At 40.6% G+C, this 18,660-nt stretch overlaps 1 protein-coding gene across 1 annotated transcript in view; it reads right to left on the bottom strand.

Moving 5' to 3' along the window:
• Positions 1-14,905, bottom strand: part of LOC122020663 (ribulose-phosphate 3-epimerase, cytoplasmic isoform-like) — a 40,202-nt gene extending 25,297 nt beyond the window's left edge. The window contains exons 1-7 of the mRNA XM_042578673.1: positions 14,587-14,905; positions 12,295-12,299; positions 10,215-10,277; positions 10,006-10,112; positions 9,836-9,933; positions 9,318-9,410; positions 9,199-9,240 (exon numbers count right to left, since the gene is read on the bottom strand). Of these exons, the coding sequence (XP_042434607.1) occupies positions 9,199-9,240; positions 9,318-9,410; positions 9,836-9,933; positions 10,006-10,112; positions 10,215-10,277; positions 12,295-12,299; positions 14,587-14,703 (525 nt within the window). The 5' untranslated portion in view covers positions 14,704-14,905. The remainder of the gene's footprint in view (positions 1-9,198; positions 9,241-9,317; positions 9,411-9,835; positions 9,934-10,005; positions 10,113-10,214; positions 10,278-12,294; positions 12,300-14,586) is intronic.
• Positions 14,906-18,660: the final 3,755 nt, after the last annotated feature.

Below are 18,660 nucleotides of genomic sequence, written 5' to 3'. Positions count from 1 at the left end.
AATTTATTTAATTTATTTTAATTTTAAATATATTTTTTATATATTTTATTAGGATAATTTAATTAGGTTTTGATCCTGTCCGAATGCGAGCTCAATGGACGCTGGGCACGTGACGCTCTCCAATCGCCCGCAAGAACCTTCGGCGCACCTGCACAGAGTCGAGCCGGGAAGGGTTTCCCGGCGACGACCCTCCGACGCTCAAGTCAAGCCAGGGAACAGATGAAGAAGGTGGCTGCAGGATGAAGACTGGCGTACCTCCGATGAAGAAATGAGAGGTCTTATATAGAGCACCCAAGGAACACCAGGCAACTACATCGGGAGGCCCGCATGCCCTGTGCCATGTTGCGATATGGTCCTGTCAGGGGAGCATATCGCGGTATGGTCCTGTCAGGGGAGCATATCTGAGGCCACACTCCTACAGTTTAGGCCATCCCTTGATGGGACGGTTAAACCTTTCTCCTCGTGAATGCAAATAATACCTAGCCACGGAGCATGTGGGCTTCTTCCTCCTGAGTCGAGCGCTGACCCGCCCGGCTGAAGCCTTTCTCCCGACCGGACGCCTGTGCCGGCCTGGCTTAGAAGACCTCTAGTGCTTGAACACCTTTTCCCCTGTTTCCCTGTGGAACGGCCAGGCGGTCTAATCGCTCGGCCTCTGCCTTCTTTCCCTATGTCCCGGCCGAGCGGTCCATCCGCTCGGCCACTTAATTCCTTGCGTCGGAAACCCGAGCCCCTGGCCGGGTTATCTTTGGTTCCGCTCGGACCAGCCGGTCGGGTTAACCAGGCCGTTACTCGATCGGCTTACCTTTGGATTGATCCTGACCAAGGACCCTCCTTAAAGCGGGGCCCCCTCTTCTTAATACCGGATCACTTGCCTCCCCTTCAAGTCTAGTCGAAGGAGGCGCTTAAGTCCGACTGACTGGACTGTGTGTCCGAGCGGGTGCTTGTCGCCTTTTGTTTTAAAAGTATTCCACAGGCCGCTCGTCGTGTGCGCCGAATTCAGCCGTTCGGCACTCGCTCAGATGTGACTAATGCGGCCTGCCGTCGTTGCCGCCCGTCCGAATTCCCTCGGGAACGGCGGCAATCCATTCCCTTAAGGCTGCGCGTGCGTGGTATGGTGCACATTAAATGCGCCGAATCGCTCAGCGCCACGTGTCGACTATTGCGTGGTGAAATGGACGGCCCGATGGCGTCCTTGTTTCTCGTGACCTGGATCGGACGGCGGAGGCCGACCTGCCTTGGCCGTATAAAGCCTCAGTCCCCCTCCTCTGCCGTACGCTTGATCGTGCTTTGTCCTTTTGCCTCTCCTGCTGCTGCGGCCTCCAGCGATCCAGTTCCTGTTTTTCGACGGCTACCATCTCACCGGTGATCTTTTCCGCCCGTCTCCTTCTCAGTGAGCCTTCCTTCTTCGTTTACTAGGTCTTCCCTACTCATTTTGCCTCTCTTTCGCTCCCATTCCTTCGATTTCTTGCTGTCCTTTTGTCTTTCCGAGATGGCGAGCTCTTCTGAACCCGCTACCAACGTTCACGGTCCATGGTATACGACCATGGAGAGTCGGTTTGATGAGGAGGACGCTCGGCGTCTTGTTCGGACGTACGGGATCCCGGACGACCATAAAATCGAGATACCCTCCCCGACCGGTCGTCCTCATGAACCGCCGCCCGGCACTATTTGCTTCTTCTGGGACCAGTTCCTGGGCGGCCTTAGGTTTCCCCCTCATCCCTTTATTTTATTAGTTTGCAACTACTTCCGTATTCCGCTCGGCCAGCTTGTGCCGAACTCCTTTAGGCTGCTGAGCGGGGTGATCATCCTCTTCAAACTGAACAATATTCCTCTAGACCCAGCAATCTTTCACTTCTTCTTCTATCTCAAACAGTCCGAGTTGGGTACTTTTATTTTTCAAACTAGAGTAGGTTTTGTTTTGTTCCAAGACATGCCGAGTTCCAACAAGCATTGGAAGGAGCACTTCTTCTATATGCGCCTTCCCGAGCGGCCTGCCTTCCGAACCCAATGGCAGACCGCCGTGCCGACTCAGCCGGAGCTCGGAAGATATAGGAGCAGCCCGGCGTTCCTCCATGCAGCCAGCCGCTTATCCGGTCAACGGTACAAGATTGACAAGTTGCTCCTCGAGGGCGTATTGTATATCTTCGGTCTTTCTCCCGTCCGAGCTAGCCTTCCCTGCAGGATGTGTAAGCACCTTTTTCACTCTTTTTACCTTTTTATCTAACTGATTTAATTTTTTCTCCTGCAGCCGAAGTTATGTGGCGCGCGAAGGCTACTGAGAGCCTAAAACTGAGGGCTGTGGAAATTGAAGCGGCCACTAAAAAAGAGCTTGCCGCGCGGGGCCTTATCCCAGCGCGCCCGGCAGCCGAAGGAGAAGGGGGAGTGCAATCCGCTCCTGAGCTGGAGGTCACTCAGTCTGCCTCAGCGGAGGTAGAAGTAGACCCTGTCTCTTCGGCTCCGGCCGAGCTGAGTGTCCATCAGGCCGATGCCGCCACCCTAGATACTCGGCGGAAACGCCCAAGGGATTTTACCCCACGGCCCACTCAGAAGGGCAAAGCTACCGCGTCCGTGGAGGTCCTCTCCCTGGACAGAACCCCGACGCAGGTCGGAACATCAACGGCTTTTGAAGTAGAGCCCACTGACTCTCCTCGGAGGACTCGCCGTCGCCTACGGCGCTTAGGTGAGATTTCCCCTATAGGCGAGTCCTCGGGCCAGGCTACCGCAACCGAGGAAGAGTTGGCCGACCGTCCGGCCCTCAAGATTACCCTCCGACTTCCCTCGGAGGAATACTTGTTGGCTGCTGACCAACCTTCGAGCCCCGTCCATGAGATAACTCTGACGGGTCCGCTCGCCAAGATCTTCGAGGATGCCCAAGTTCGGGCAGCTCTCATGACTCCGAAGCAGCTCGGGGACAGTAATATGCAACAGGCGACCGGGGTAAATTCCTTATTCTCCCTTAATAATACCACTTTGTATCTTAACTCCGTTATTTCTCATGCAGCGCTGGGCCGAGCAGATCGCTATCAGCCACCGGTTGGCTGAGCTAGAGGATCTCCTGGCGAAACTCCAAGCCTCCGGAGGTCCTTCGGCCGAGAAGGAAAAGCAGGCTTTCGAGGCTGAGCAGAAGAAGGTCTCCGATCTGACTGCGGAAGTGGCTTGGCTTGAGAGCCAAATCAAGAAGCGCGAAGCGGACGCCAAACGCGCTGCTGCCCGGAAGAAGCAAGCGATCGCTGATCTGGACAAGATGAAAATAGATGTCCGTGCGCTAGATCAGCGATCCAAGGATCTGGAGGCCCAGCTGAACGTCGAGCGGGAGGGCCGTTCGGCAGAACGCACAAAGGCTGAGGTGGACTTGAAGGCAGTCCGAGATTCCTTAACCGCTTCCCGGGCGGTACTCAAAAAATATAAGGAGGGAGGGCCGAGTCGCCTAGCAGCAGCGCGCCAAGAATACCTCTGCTCGGAGCGGTTCGGCGCAAAATTCGGTGGCAACGTCTCCTCAACTTTCGCCGAGGCGGTCAAGGTCACCATGGCGTACTTGAAAAAGGGGGGACACCTTCCTGCTGACCTGAGCATTCCCCCTTCAGATCTGGCGGCTATGATTGACGATATCCCGGACGCCTTTTTTAATTTTGAGGACCCGGAGTGAGGCGAGTTCTTCCAAGTACTTTCTGTATTTCATCCGCTCGGCGGATGTAAAATTTTTGTACGTGCCGTTCGGCATAATTGTGCTTTTGTTTGCCCTTCATTGCCCTCTTCTGTCTGTTTGGTGCTTATTCGTAGAGTCAGTTAAGCTCCACGTGTTTCCCACTAGACGACCGATCAGGTTAGTCAATTGACTCGTTTTCCTCGAAATCGTTTAGCGCTTGGCTATACTGTTTGCATTCAGTGAATGCGTAGTATTGGCAAACCGATGGCCGATCGGACTTAATCAATTTAGTACTTGCGAACGCTCGTTATTTGGCATCCTTAGTTCCGTCCAGTAAGTTCACAGTCGCGGGTTCGACTCTCGATCTTTAACGACGGGGCTCGTCGGCACGGATATTTATAGCCGGTCGGCGCGACTCTCGATCTTTAACGACGGGGCTCGTCGGCACGGATATTTATAGCCGGTCGGCGCGGCTCTCGATCTTTAACGACGGGACTCGTCGGCACGGATATTTATAGCCGGTCGGCGCGGCTCTCGATCTTTAACGACGGGGCTCGTCGGCCTTTCAAGGCTAACTCCTTACCAGGCCGAGCGACCTTGGCCTTCATATCATATCCCGCGCTCGAACAATATTTATGCCCCGCCGAACAACACGGGTCATTCGCTTACGAGTTTTAAATAGATAAACCTCCCGACCGATCGGTTCGGGGGCCTTCGTTATCGAGCTACTGGCTCGTATATAATCCTCCCGGCCGAACGGCTCGGGGGCCTTCGTCTTCGAGCCTGTGGCTCGGATATAAACCTCCCGGCCGAACGGCTCGGGGGCCTTCGTCTTCGAGCCTGTGGCTCGGATATAAACCTCCCGGCCGAATGGCTCGGGGGCCTTCGTCTTCGAGCCTGTGGCTCGGATATAGCCTGTGGCTCGGATATAAACCTCCCGGCCGAACGGCTCGGGGGCCTTCGTCTTCGAGCCTGTGGCTCGGATATAAACCTCCCGGCCGAACGGCTCGGGGGCCTTGCCGATTTCCTAATTCTTATTCTTATATTTCAATTGCACAACTACACGAGTAAATTACATTAGCGCACCTTTCCCTTCCTGTTATCCTGAACGGGAGCTTTGTCGGAAGAAGATCCCCATTCGATATGGGCGGGTGCATTTTCTAGAGGCATCTGGAATAAGGCTCTAGGAAAAGCCTCCAGTAGAGATAGGCTCCAGTCGGTCCGCTGGTATAGGCCGACCGGCCGAGGTTGATGTTGCTTGTTGCGGCGCTCGCTCGACTTGCGCCTTCTGTCGCTGTTGTTCTACTATCTTTGTTGCCCTTGCCTCAATCAGAGCGTCGAGTTCCTCGTTCGAAAGCGTCACCATGTGTTGTCGTCCAGCCTCGTCCATTGTCTTCGATCGGATGCAGGAGCGTTCCCACAGACGGCGCCAAATTGATCCTGTCCGAATGCGAGCTCAATGGACGCTGGGCACGTGACGCTCTCCAATCGCCCGCAAGAACCTTTGGCGCACCTGCACAGAGTCGAGCCGGGAAGGGTTTCCCGGCGACGACCCTCCGACGCTCAAGTCAAGCCAGGGAACAGATGAAGAAGGTGGCTGCAGGATGAAGACTGGCGTACCTCCGATGAAGAAATGAGAGGTCTTATATAGAGCACCCAAGGAACACCAGGCAACTACATCGGGAGGCTCGCATGCCCTGTGCCATGTTGCGGTATGGTCCTGTCAGGGGAGCATATCGCGGTATGGTCCTGTCAGGGGAGCATATCTGAGGCCACACTCCTACAGTTTAGGCCATCCCTTGATGGGACGGTTAAACCTTTCTCCTCGTGAATGCAAATAATACCTAGCCACGGAGCATGTGGGCTTCTTCCTCCTGAGCCGAGCGCTGACTCGCCCGGCTGAAGCCTTTCTCCCGACCGGACGCCTGTGTCGACCTGGCTTAGAAGACCTCTAGTGCTTGAACACCTTTTCCCCTGTTTCCCTGTGGAACGGCCAGGTGGTCTAATCGCTCGGCCTCTGCCTTCTTTCCCTATGTCCCGGCCGAGCGGTCCATCCGCTCGGCCACTTAATTCCTTGCGTCGGAAACCCGAGCCCCTGGCCGGGTTATCTTTGGTTCCGCTCGGACCAGCCGGTCGGGTTAACCAGGCCGTTACTCGATCGGCTTACCTTTGGATTGATCCTGACCAAGGACCCTCCTTAAAGCGGGGCCCCCTCTTCTTAATACCAGATCAGGTTTGTAAAAGCCTCTTCGGAATATCACAACTCCTCCTTAGGAATTGTTTAAATTTATTAAATAAAGTAAATAATTATTAAAAAAAGAAAAAGAAAAAAAAAAGGGCGTACGCGAGATTGCCCGCGATCCCGCGGGAGGCGTTCGGCGGCGCTGGAAGCGTCGCCGGACGCCTCCGGCGGCGCCGGAAGGGTCGCCGGAAGCGTCCGGCAAGGTAGCCGGACGCTTTCGGCGACACCATCGGCGCCGCAGAAGGCGTCGTGCACGACGCCTTTGGTGCCGAAGTCATCGCAGGACGCCGCTGGTGGCGTCCCGCGTCTCCTCCGGCGCCGCCGAGACGGGAGGTGCTCCCGTGCCGGTTTCGGCCGTCCGGCGGAACGGTAAAAACCGTCCGTGCCGGGCGGCACGGAACGGTATTTTATACACTGTGCGGTTACATTAATGTGTGATGGTTGGACAGGACCTACACGGATGAGCATTATTAATTTTCTGCTATACTGCAATAGAAAGGTGATTTTTCATAAATCTGTTGATGCAACTGCAGATTATCATGATGCATCTTATATATATCATTTGATGGATAACGTAGTTCAAGAGATAGGTGTAGAACATATAGTGCAGGTAATTACAAACAATGGTGTCAACTTCAAGAGGGCTAGAGAATTACTGGAGCAAAAATATCAAACGTTATTTTGGACATCATCCACAACACACAGTATTGATTTGATGATGGCAGATATTGGTAAACTCGATATAGTAAAGAAGATAGTGAAAAAAGGTCAATCGTTAACAAAATTCCTTTATAATCATCATTGGGTTCACGGATTAATGAGGAAATTTATTAATGGGGAGATTCTACGACCAGGAGCAACTAGGTTTGCAACTCACTTTCTCCTATTAAAATCATTATTTCATAAAAAAGTCGGATTGAAAGCCATGTTCACTTCTGAAGATTGGGAAACCTCTCGATACTCTAGTTCTACTAAAGGAAGGGAGGTACAAAAAAATTATTATATCTGCTAGATTTTGGGACTATATTTCAGATATTCTTATAGCAGTGGAACCCTTGTATGTCGTTCTATATAAAGTCGATATGGACAAGAAGCCACAAATGGGCAATGTCTACTGTCTAATTCACGAAGCGAAAGAGGAAATTAAGAGACGTCTACAATCACCAACCAAGTATCAATATTATATTGATATAATCATTACAAGATGGGACAACCAAATGGGAAAACATATTCATTTAGCAGGTGTGTATTTTTTATGATAAAGAATTTTTAATATTACTATTAATAATTATATATATGCTTAATTATTTTAGGTTATTATCTCAATCCGGCATATCAATATCGTTATAATCTTGTCACAAATGAAGATCTATTAGTAGCTCTTAGAAATGTAATATCAAGACTCCAAAAAAATAGAGAATTAGCTGCTGAGACTATTAATGAAAGTCGACTATTTCGAGAGGCATATGGTTCTTTTAGCGATTCTTTTGCAGTGTCATGCAGATATAAAATGGAAGCAGGTAAATATAGAAAAAATCATTACTAATTTTTGTCATAAATATAAATACTATTTTAATTTTATTCTTATTTATCTTACAGTTGAGTGGTGGTTACAATATGGAGGATCAACCCCAAATTTAAAAAAGATTGCAATATAAATTCTCTCACAGACAATGTCTTCAAGTGGTTACGAAAGAAATTGATCAACTTTCTCCCTCATTCCTACAAAAGTACGCAATCGTCTTTCTTATCGTCGCTTGGAGAAGATGGTCTACGTACATTATAATATGCATCTTCAACTAAGAGCGATAACAGAAGAACAAGAACTGGAAAAACAAGAATCTAGTGATGTAGCCCCATTTGATATTGGATTTGTCCAAACTGAGAATGATCCAATGATGGATTGGTGGAGTGCCGTGGAGGCTGAGAATCCCTTACTTGATGAAACTGGAGATCCACCCGTTTAATTTTTACTCAATCCAACTAGTTCATTTGACCACCTGAATACACCTTTCCACTCAACCTGCTCGGTTATCACATCTTGTTCAATCCATTCAACCTACCACCTTCACAACTCGCGTGCCTTAGTTGATCTACTCGATTTACCAAGTTCGACCAACTTAATTTGACCACCACGTCCACCCTATATAAAGGTGTAAACGAGCCAAGCTGCTCGCAAGCTATTTGGGTCTCATCTTTAAAAAGAGTTCGTTCAAGTTCGTTCGATTAAGTTAACGAACCGAGCTCGAGACTAATTTCGAACTCGAAAACATTATCGAACCGAGCTCGAGCTTAACAGTATTTGGTTCGTGAACTCGCGAACATGTTCGTTTAGAGGCTCACGAACGTGTTCGTTAAGAGGCTCGCGAACATGTTCATTAAGAGGTTTGTTTATATATAAATATAATTAAATAGCACATAAATAATAAATATAATAATATATTATTAATTATTATAGCTAATTATCTTAACAAGCTCGAATTAAGCTCATTTAATTTTTAAACAAGCTTTTTTCAAGCTGAGTTCGAGCGGAACTCAAGCTATTTAATTTTATTAGGAGCTGAGCTCAAGCTTAAGAACTAAAGTTCGAATTGAACTCGCTTAGGGATAATGAACAAGCCCGAGCTCGAACCAAGCTCGAGCCTCTTACTATTTGACTCAGCTCGGCTCGTTTACAGCCCTAACCCTATATAAAGTAGGCTTAGTGATAAAATTAGAATATGTATTCCTTAAAATGTTTAAAGGAGTAACTAAGAAGAATAATTAGTGAATAATAATTTCATGGGAATAGTATTTCAACTTCATTTTTATTACAAAACCCAGGAATACTTTTCATGAGAATTTATATAAAACAAAATAAATATTTCTACAGACCAAAGACTGTAACATTAAATCTCCTTCCTAAATTCAGAATTAGAACTCAATCTGTTAAAAAACAAGCAAAGATGAATTTACATTATTAAGGCCTGGTTTGTTATCTGAGTCAGCATCCTTTAGAAATCATATATGTAAAAAAATTATTAGTTTTTAAGATTATAACGATATTTTTCAAAAAATAATTAGATCATCCTTATTAGTTTTCAAGATTGCAATATTTAATTGTTGGATCTTGGAAACTTATCACTCTGTCTAGTTAATTGTATTAAAATCCCTTCAACTCTCATAACAATAATAACCAAACATGGATGTTCTATATTTCCTATCCAATATCATGGTGGAAAAACTACCTATACCAAAAGAGTTTCAAGGTGCAAAAATTATATTGTCGATTGAGAAGCATGGAACCATAAACTGTCTGAAAACACCTTACCTCTATATCTAGGGTAGGGTACTTCTTTCTCAATGTACGTACCTGATAAAATGACGTCAAGCATCTTATTATTTATATTGATAGGAAACATTTGAAAGGTAAGCAAGAAATAAACACACTTTATCCATCGTTTCAGGCATGAACTTTTGACCACCAAATCCAGGTTCAACAGTCATGACTAGGACCATCTCTACAGGATTTTCACCCTCCACCTGAAAAACAATGTAGAGCCAATAAATAACAATGGACCTGATTTTGATATTGTCAAATATGTGGCATTCAATTATTACAATACGACATCTCAGATAAAAAACGGACCAACAAGCGATCATATAAATTTTAATGTCAAAACAATAGATAGAAAATAATGTCTTTGTTACTATCTGGCTCAGTGAACATTCTGGACATAGTATCCTGCACTTGAATTATTTAGCCACAAAAATAATTATCCACGAAAGTTATATTTATTGTACAATCTAGTGTATGATGTCGAGTATTTCTATGAATGTCAGATATCTGCATGTGGGTGAATCAATTAACTAAGGTTATAACCAAACCATAAAAGATTTCACTAAACAACCAGGGACAGTAATGAAAAATGGAACAATAAGGAAGTCCAGTTTAACAGATGACTTACCAGTGGATATACTTCTTCAATAGGAGTTCCTGGCTTTAAAGCTACACCAGGTCGCATGCCTTTCATCTTTATTTGGTTCACAAGTTGTTGCCAATACTCTAGAAATATAACGTGCAAAAAAATGAACTGAGAATTATCTGATAGTTTTACATCTAAAGAATTGAATTTACCTTTTGTCACTTCAACATGAAATGTAAAGCCTGAGGCACCAGCTTTTGCTAATGGTTCTACATAATCCAGTGGATTTGTAACCATAAGATGGCAGTCTAGATATGCCCTGACAGAAAAAATTGGCAAACACAAAATCAGAAGATCTATCTGATGTTAGCCAAAAGTCTGAAGAACACAAGCCATGTTTATATCAAGAAAGTAAGAATACTTTGTGTGCTTTCGCAAACTCTCAATCACTGGAGTTCCTATTGTTAAGTTGGGAACAAAATGCCTGTGAATATCAACAAAAAGATCAAAAAAAAAAAATATGTTAATCATATGTTGTAGTGACACCATATAACATGGTACTAATCAATGGCATGAACACATCAGCTGGTTATTAAATATGGTCCTATAGTATCTTCACAAATTATACTTCAAGATGCATTATCAAAATAAGGATAAGAAAGAAAATTCATTCACTTGAATGTTATCCAAATAATTAGAAGTTATGTATTTGCTTCAGGGTTCCATAAAAATAAGCCCTCATGGCTCAGTATCTATTAGGGTCCACTTACTTGGATGGAAAGTAAAGAGGAGAGAAAGAAAGGACTATAAATTTGCTTACGAAGTTTTATCATTTTTGTACATCCTTTGTATTACTTTCCTTTACTTGAAGGGGAGCCTTGGCGCAACGGTAAGGTTGTTGCTTTGTGACCAAAAGGTCACGGATTCGAATCATAGAAATAGCCTCTTGCAAAAAGCAGAATAAGACTGCGTACAATGGATCTTTCCCCGGGACCCCGCATAGCGGGAGCTTTGTGCACCGAGCTGCCTTTTTTTGTATTACTTCCTTCCTCCCTCTCATATCTTCCATTTCCATCCAAGTAAATGATCCCTTATTGAGGAAAACCTATTCATAATAAATGTCATAGGCGATGACATAGTTGAGTTGCTAGTTTGTGAGTAGTCAACTTCTTGGCTCTTGCCATAACTGAAGAGCAAATCTTAATAATGCTCATATGATAAAAAAAAAATTACTCGAATTAACTAACAAGATATACCAACATCAACATTATCTAAATAGTGTTTGGTTCATGGAATAAAATTAGCAAGCAATAGAGCAATTATTTCTGGGAAATGGATGAGAAGAATAAAATAGAAAGATGTAATCCTTAGTTTGTTTGAAAAGGATGTTTCATTGTCTCTGATGTTTGGTTTGCAAGAATTTTGCATGTAACAGAAGAAATAACCTCCACAAGGTCAAAAGAAGCCTGAAAATTGCTTTGATAGTAAGAAATAAGGTGATACATTTGGTTTGTCTCTCGAAATTGATTGAGAGTAGCAAAGCAAGATCAAGAGAGGATAACAATTCTATCAGAATTAAAGTGGCAATGCAAGCCAAATGAACATGAAGGGGTTTTTTTTCTCACTTTGCTATCTTTGCTACACTAGCTTTTGTGTTGTTTGGAGTACCATACACTGACTGGTTTTGGAAAAATAAGAGTGAGAAAATAAAACATTAAAAAAAAAGGTGGTTCAATGCAAGGTACTAAAAAGAAACAACACTAAGTAAGCAAAGTCTTGCACATATGGTTTTACATGGGTGGTTATTTGAAAAAACATATAGAAGTAAGAAAATAAACAAAGCCAACTGCTAGGGAGTATATATCGATATATCATTCTAAGTTCATTAACAACCACACACGAGCTTTCAAGCTCCCAAATTGAATTTCCATTTTCATCTCCATCAGTAGTAATTATTAACCAAAAACCACGTAATGGGTAAGTAATCACCTATTAATACTTGAGAAGTTGCATATCATAGAGTAACTATTGTTAGAAGCTGCAAGTGAATGATGGCATAAGCTAATTCAAATTGCTGATGACCAATGCTCCCTATATAATCACTACCATCATAGCTTAAACATGGTCATTTAAACTCCACTTATTTTTAAATAAGTCGAATCTTCAAAACTTGAAAGCGTGTTGAATCAGTTTCATGTCTGCCATGTTTCTAAACAATCAAAAGCTTAGTTCTCCACTTGAAAATACCTTTGTGAATAACATTGCATACATCTAGCATAAGGAACTCTCACACATTAATGCCATTCTTGCATGTTATTATTGCAGAACTCATCTTAAGAGATGAAAAGTAAGTGACTGCTGTTAAACAATTAGTTATGAATCACAATAATTTTTTATAATTACTAATTGAAAGCATCAGCAGCTTTTACAGTGTGCATAAGGCTCTTATCTCCCATGTCAAAATTTACAAAACCTCATATAGTTGGGGTATGATTACTCACCCATCCTGCAAAAGACATAAAGACAATATCAGTCTATCAAAATAAATATTAAGTAAAAAAAAAGTCCAAACAAACTACTAAATTGGAATATATCGAGAATGCCACCGGTAGACATAATATAAGAAACTCAAGGTGCATGAATACAGCTGGTAATTAAGTACATAAAAATGAAGTTCTGTATTCATAACTATCAAGAAGATAGTTGCACTGGTCAATAGAAACTAGATAGCGGAGATGACGAAGTACTTTACCACTATAAGTTCTGAATAATTTTGAAATGTTCACAGTAGACAGCAGCACAATACTCTTCATCCACATCAGAATCCTCATACAAAATCTAAAATTTAGGGTAAAAGAACTACTTTATTAAATTTTGATATCCGCTTTTCACTACACAATGCATCAGCTTGCCTATAATTTGCCATAAATTTATTTATTTTTATTATTTTTTCCTTTTCCTTTATATTTTTTATTATTAGATGGAGGAGAGAGAAAATTTTTTATTATTAGAGGGAGGAGAGAGAAATACTATTTTAATGTTTAGGGAATGGAGTCCATTCCTCAAATTTAAAGAACTACTATTCATAAAATACATATTTAGGGAATGGGTAGGGTAGTTGATACAAATGTTTTTTTTATACAAAATGTAAAATTTAAGATAAAAGTTTAGTTTAGGGTAATTGATATGGATACTCTTAGACGTTGCATAAACATCTAGAAGCCACTAAAAATTAATCATATCCATCAAATTAGTTATGAACAAAAATTAAGGATGCATGTCTCTAAGTATTTTGGTTCTCATGTGGGAAAAAGATACTAGAATATAGATGGAAGATATTTAGCACTTCAATTTTGTTATGGGCCTAAATGTAAATACCATATTATGTGCCTACTTGTATTTTTGATGAATGACAAATATAAGTAGAGAGGACTACCTGGATAAGATACCCTAATAATTACCCTAACACTGTACCAAAGCCAGGATCTCATCTCTCTTCTTGAAGGCAAAACCATCCCAACCAGCGAGAGCACCAACTGGAGCCACAAGCTTCTTCAAAGAACCATTAATTTTAAGCAATCATTAAATTTTAGCAAAAGTATCACATTTCTAACCATGTCTAATCTCATCTTTGATGATCTATAAACATTACCCAGGTTACTATAGTCTTGGTTGCATTTAACACATGAGAAGAGTTAATCATGAAATCGTTTCCATGAGTTCCATGTGCAAATTTGAAGGCACAAATTGCATCCACAATAAGAAGTCCTTGCACAAATGTGATTTGACCCCTTGTTTGCCTAACCTTTGGTAGAAAATAAGATGTTTTCTAACATCAAATGACTTATGTGCCTCAGTGGATGGTCTTGTGTAGTGTAAGAGGAGAGAAAAGAGAAGAAGGGGACTAAAAGAATGTTATTCAACCACCCCAATTTCTCTGCTTATGACCTACAAAATACCAGTTCTAGTTTTAAAAGTGAAATAATTTAATAGGACCACAGACAAAATTTGAAGCTTTTCTAACCATTAGACCAGTTTATTTTTCATCAAATTCATTACCTAATCTTCAAGTGGAGAAAAAAAAAGCAAAAAAAAAAAAAAATTATGACAAGCTAGTACAATTGTAGGTCCTCATAGTTCACAGATTCAATTAGGCTTACCAGTTAAAACTTCTATTTATTATATTGGTTTTCTTTTTTGTCAGTGAATAAATAGGAAAACCCAATGGCATGAACTCTATTTATCTTATAAGCACTGTGATTCTGATAGTTTTTCAAAGAGCTATAAGTTCCATCTAGAACTTCTTGTTCAGCTAAATGGCATGAACTTTGATCCAAAACATCAATACTTATACAGATTAGGATCACCTACTTTATAATATCAAATAAGGAACACTGCCATAAACCGATCCTCAAGTTCTGTATCATTAGAAACTATACCTTACATTTTTAATCACTCAAGGACTATCTATTTAGAATATGCACTAGTTTGATCCTATAGGTGCACTTCCAACACTATCACTAACACTTCCTTCCCAACTAAAAGACAATTTTTTTAAAAAAAAAAACTAAATATATATAATAGGCATATATTCTTCAACGTTCAATTCAATCAGAAACAAGGTCAAGCATTAAAACCATTCGAAACAAGAGGCTTTACAATTTCTATCTAAAATCAAATTGTTAAGGTGACGAGCATAAAAAATAATCCAATCGAAGAACATATGAAATAAGCGGGCCAGCCCTCGATTCCCATATGCATAGGAGAAGGGGGGGACGAAGATCGATCAGTACCATAATGTCCATGTGGAGCCAATCGGCTCCCAACTGGATCATCCGTTCGGCCTCCGATGCCAGATTCGCGAAGTCCGACGACAGCATCGACGGGGCAATCTTCGGCTCCACCGCCATCGTGACCCAGATCCGGCGGAAAGGGAAGACTGAGTTGACGGTCGATTGAACTGGCAAACTGCGGACAGCTCCCGATTCGTTCGGAAATTCTTTGGTAGGTGGCGACGGGAAGGAAGGCACGGCGCTTGGACCGTCTTAAGATTTGGGCCGACGGCGGACAGCCGAACTTTGACCAGATCGATAATAGTTTTTTATTTTGATTTTTATAAACAAAAAACGTCTCCGTGTAAAAAAAAATTAATCAGGTCAGAATCTGAGCCAGCTAAAATCTTCATCAATAGGATAAATCAGAAATACGTCATAGTTAGTTAGAAATTGATTAATTGCATCATAATCCCGGGATAAAAAAAACGTCTCCTTATAATACAGTAATTAAGTTTTCCAATTCATTGATCTGGAAAATTATCGATGATTTGATTTCATAGGAATTTTTCATCGCCATCAAAATAAATTTAAAAATAAAACAGATGAATTCAACGTTACGACCGTATGAAATGTCCTGAAAAACATTAAAATCCTTATTACATGAAAATCCATCTTAATACTCTTCTATCTCACAAAATAATTTAAATAAATTAAATTAAAATTTTATTAATTTATTAAAAAAAAGATTGAGCCGATCCATCTGGATCTGTGACTCATACGGATCGATGCTTGAATTGATCGATTAAGAAAAAATAATTTTTTCTCGTGAATTTAAAACAATATAGAAAATTCAATCAACTTAAAATTTTAACTCGTTTAATATATAATTTAAATTTAGAATTTTTAATATTTTCTATATATATTTTAATTTTTTTTATTTTTTAATCAGTTCGTAGATTGGCCCGTTGAGCCCATAATCTTTCTTAAGTTATGTTGAGTAGGAGATTTTTCAACACATTTTAATCTATATATATATTTAAATTTTTTGATCAGTTCGTAGATTGGCCCGTTGGGCGTTGAGTCCATAATCTTTCTTAAGTTATGTTGGGTAGGAGATTTTTCAACCGTCAAGATGATAAATTGACTGGATCCGTCACATCGGTCAAATGGTCCAATGACACCAAATGGCCGTCCGCCCAAGTTGACTCATATAAAATGCTAAAATATTTGTGTCAGGAAATTTAATTGATAATTAAACCGAATAAATTTTGTCCTAAAATTTAAAAAAAAAATCGCCTCGAAAACTTCACCTTGTATTCAATCTTTTCCAGCATTAACCACCCACTTGTTGAGTTATTATTATTAACCATTAATTTTGAAAATAATGATGGTAACTTATGACCTACGTATAGAAAAAAAAAAAATGTGGAATCGTCACATCAGCGGTCTCCCTAGAGCCGGTCCCATAAATATGGAGGGAGGTAAATACAGGTACACAGGTGGAAAGTACATAGCGGAGACGTTAACCCCAGGCAGTGACACCCCGGGGATCGACCCCTGGACCTTTCAGCCACAGAACCATGCACTCCCCATCTGTACTTATGACCTACGTATAGAGTACATAGGTTATGTATAGAGTACATAGGTTAGGATCTTAAAATAGGAAACTCAATGAGTTAAAAAGTAAAAAAAAAAACACACACTAAAACAAGCTTGAAAAGCTCAGAAAAGTCAATTGAGAAGTTCTAAGTAGGAGCCGGTTTGATGATCATACCTGAATGACCCTTATACATCTAGGTATTCAGATATATGAAGATGCTGCAAAAGTATACATTGAATGGATATGCAAGGTCTTAATTAATTATATATATATCTAGTTATACCAATAAAATTTTATGTTTAATTTAGAGTTTAGAAATTAGATTATATTTTTAAGTGTAAAAAAATTAACTAAAATTTTTTTAAGTGTGCACGGAGAGTGATGGGTGCCCATTGTGAGCGCCCTATTTTCAGTGATGGGGCACACTGAAAAGTGAAAATGATCAAGGTATTATATTGATTGGGGAATCCTAATTTGTAAGGGTTGTTCTTGTTCACAATAATTGTCTACCGTAGATATATAGACTAACACCATTATATTTTACTATTTAATTAAGAATTTGAGCCTTTTAATAACCAACACTCAAGGGGCGTTTGGTTCTTTCCTAGGAATAGGAATCGGAATGGGAATCATTGTATTGTGGAATGGGAATGGGTATGAGCATGGATATCATTCTTAAAAGCAATGTTTGGTTAGTTGTATATCTTCTATCGGAATAAATCAAAGTTTCCTTTTTTACCCTTAAAGGATAATAAGAGAAAAAATTAGATGTGAGAGAAAGATGAATGTGAGAGAAAAATATGATGAAAGAGAATGATGAGAGAGAAAGTATTATGAGAGAGAAAGTGTGATAAGAAAGAATGAAGAGAGAGAAAGTGTGATGAGAGAAAATGAAACAAGAGAGTGTGATTGGAGAGAGCATGATGAGAGAAAATATGATGTCAGAGAAAGTATGATAGGAGAGGATGAAGAGAGAGAAAATATAGTGAGAAAAAATGAGGAGAGAGTGTGTAATGAGAGAGATTGAGGAGAGAGAAAGTATGGTGAGAAAAAAAGAGAACGGTGAATATGATGGGAGAGATTGAGGAGAGAGAAAGTATGATGAGAGAGAAAGTGTGTTGAGGAAAAAATGAGTAAGTGTGATAAGAGAGATTGAGGAGAGAGAAAGTATGATGAAAGAGAAAGTATGATGAAAGAGAAAGTATAATGAGAGAGAAAGTGTGATGAGAAAAAAGAGTGTGTGATGGGAAAGATTGAGGAGAGAGAAAGTGTGATGAGGAAAAAAAGAAGGAAGAAAGTGCGATGGAAGAGATTGAGGAGAGAGAAAGTATGATGAGAGAGAAAATATAATGAGAAAAAAGAGGAAAGAGAGTGTGATAGGAGAGATTAAGGAGAGAGAAAGTGTGTTATAAAACGATGAGAGAGAAACTATGATGAAAGAGAAAATATAATGAGAGAGAATAAGGAGAGATAAGTGATATGAAAGAAAAAATAAATAAATATATTTTGATATTTGATATTAATGGAGAAAATTTTAGTTTTAGTCAAGGGTATTTTTGGAATAAGGGAATATTTTGATTGATGAAAATAGGGTAATAGCTCATTGAAGGGGGGGTATATGGGAATGAGTTATTACCCAATTTCAAGGATTTATTCCCTTATTTGTATTCCTATTCCTATAATCCAAACATTAACAATGGGAATCAATGATTCCCATTCCCATTCCCCACTCTTATTACCCTAAACCAAATGCCCCCTCAGTTGATTTGGTGAAAATTAAAATTAAGTTATCTTAATGTCTTTTTTTTCTATTTACATCAAAGATAATTTTAAGATTTATTAGTAATTTCAACTTTTTATCTTTCTTAAATTACAGAAGTATCAATCCATCTACTCAAGTTTTGCATTACATAATTTTTGTTAAGTTATCGATTATCTTGTCATAACTTGAGTCATAACCTAATTTTTACTATTTGCATTACTTCTGCTTTATCAATTTTCATCGATCTCTCCTCCCCTCTCTCTTCAAGTTTTGCTACAATTTTCTCCTTCTCATCCTTTTTATATTACAATACATTAATCTATCTATTTCAACTTTTCTACATATCGATACGGTCGTATTAATCTATTTGTATCCCATCAATTCTTCGTTAAAAAATATAATCATGTTTATTCATTTTTGTATCTTATCGGTTAAGACATTCTCACTATATAACTTGAAGTAAGATTAATAATTTAATTTTTATTTTATTTTTATATTAAAAAATTTATAAAATAAATTATACTGTATTAAATAATATTATTTAATTATTTGACAATTAAAATGTATGTTATATAATTTATATTATATATTATATTACACATATAATACATGTATGCGATGACTAATCTCAGTAATTCAGCTTGCTTCACCTCTCCTCGATTTTTCAATTTAGGCTATGTTTACTCGAAGGAGTGGATAAGTGAGAGAAAGGATTCTACTGTAGAAAAAT

Source organism: Zingiber officinale, chromosome 9A (assembly GCF_018446385.1).
Source record: "Zingiber officinale cultivar Zhangliang chromosome 9A, Zo_v1.1, whole genome shotgun sequence".
NCBI classification, from domain to species: Eukaryota; Viridiplantae; Streptophyta; class Magnoliopsida; order Zingiberales; family Zingiberaceae; genus Zingiber; species Zingiber officinale.
Note: the sequence above shows the minus strand (reverse complement) of the source record. Positions and strands in the feature narration are given on the sequence as shown.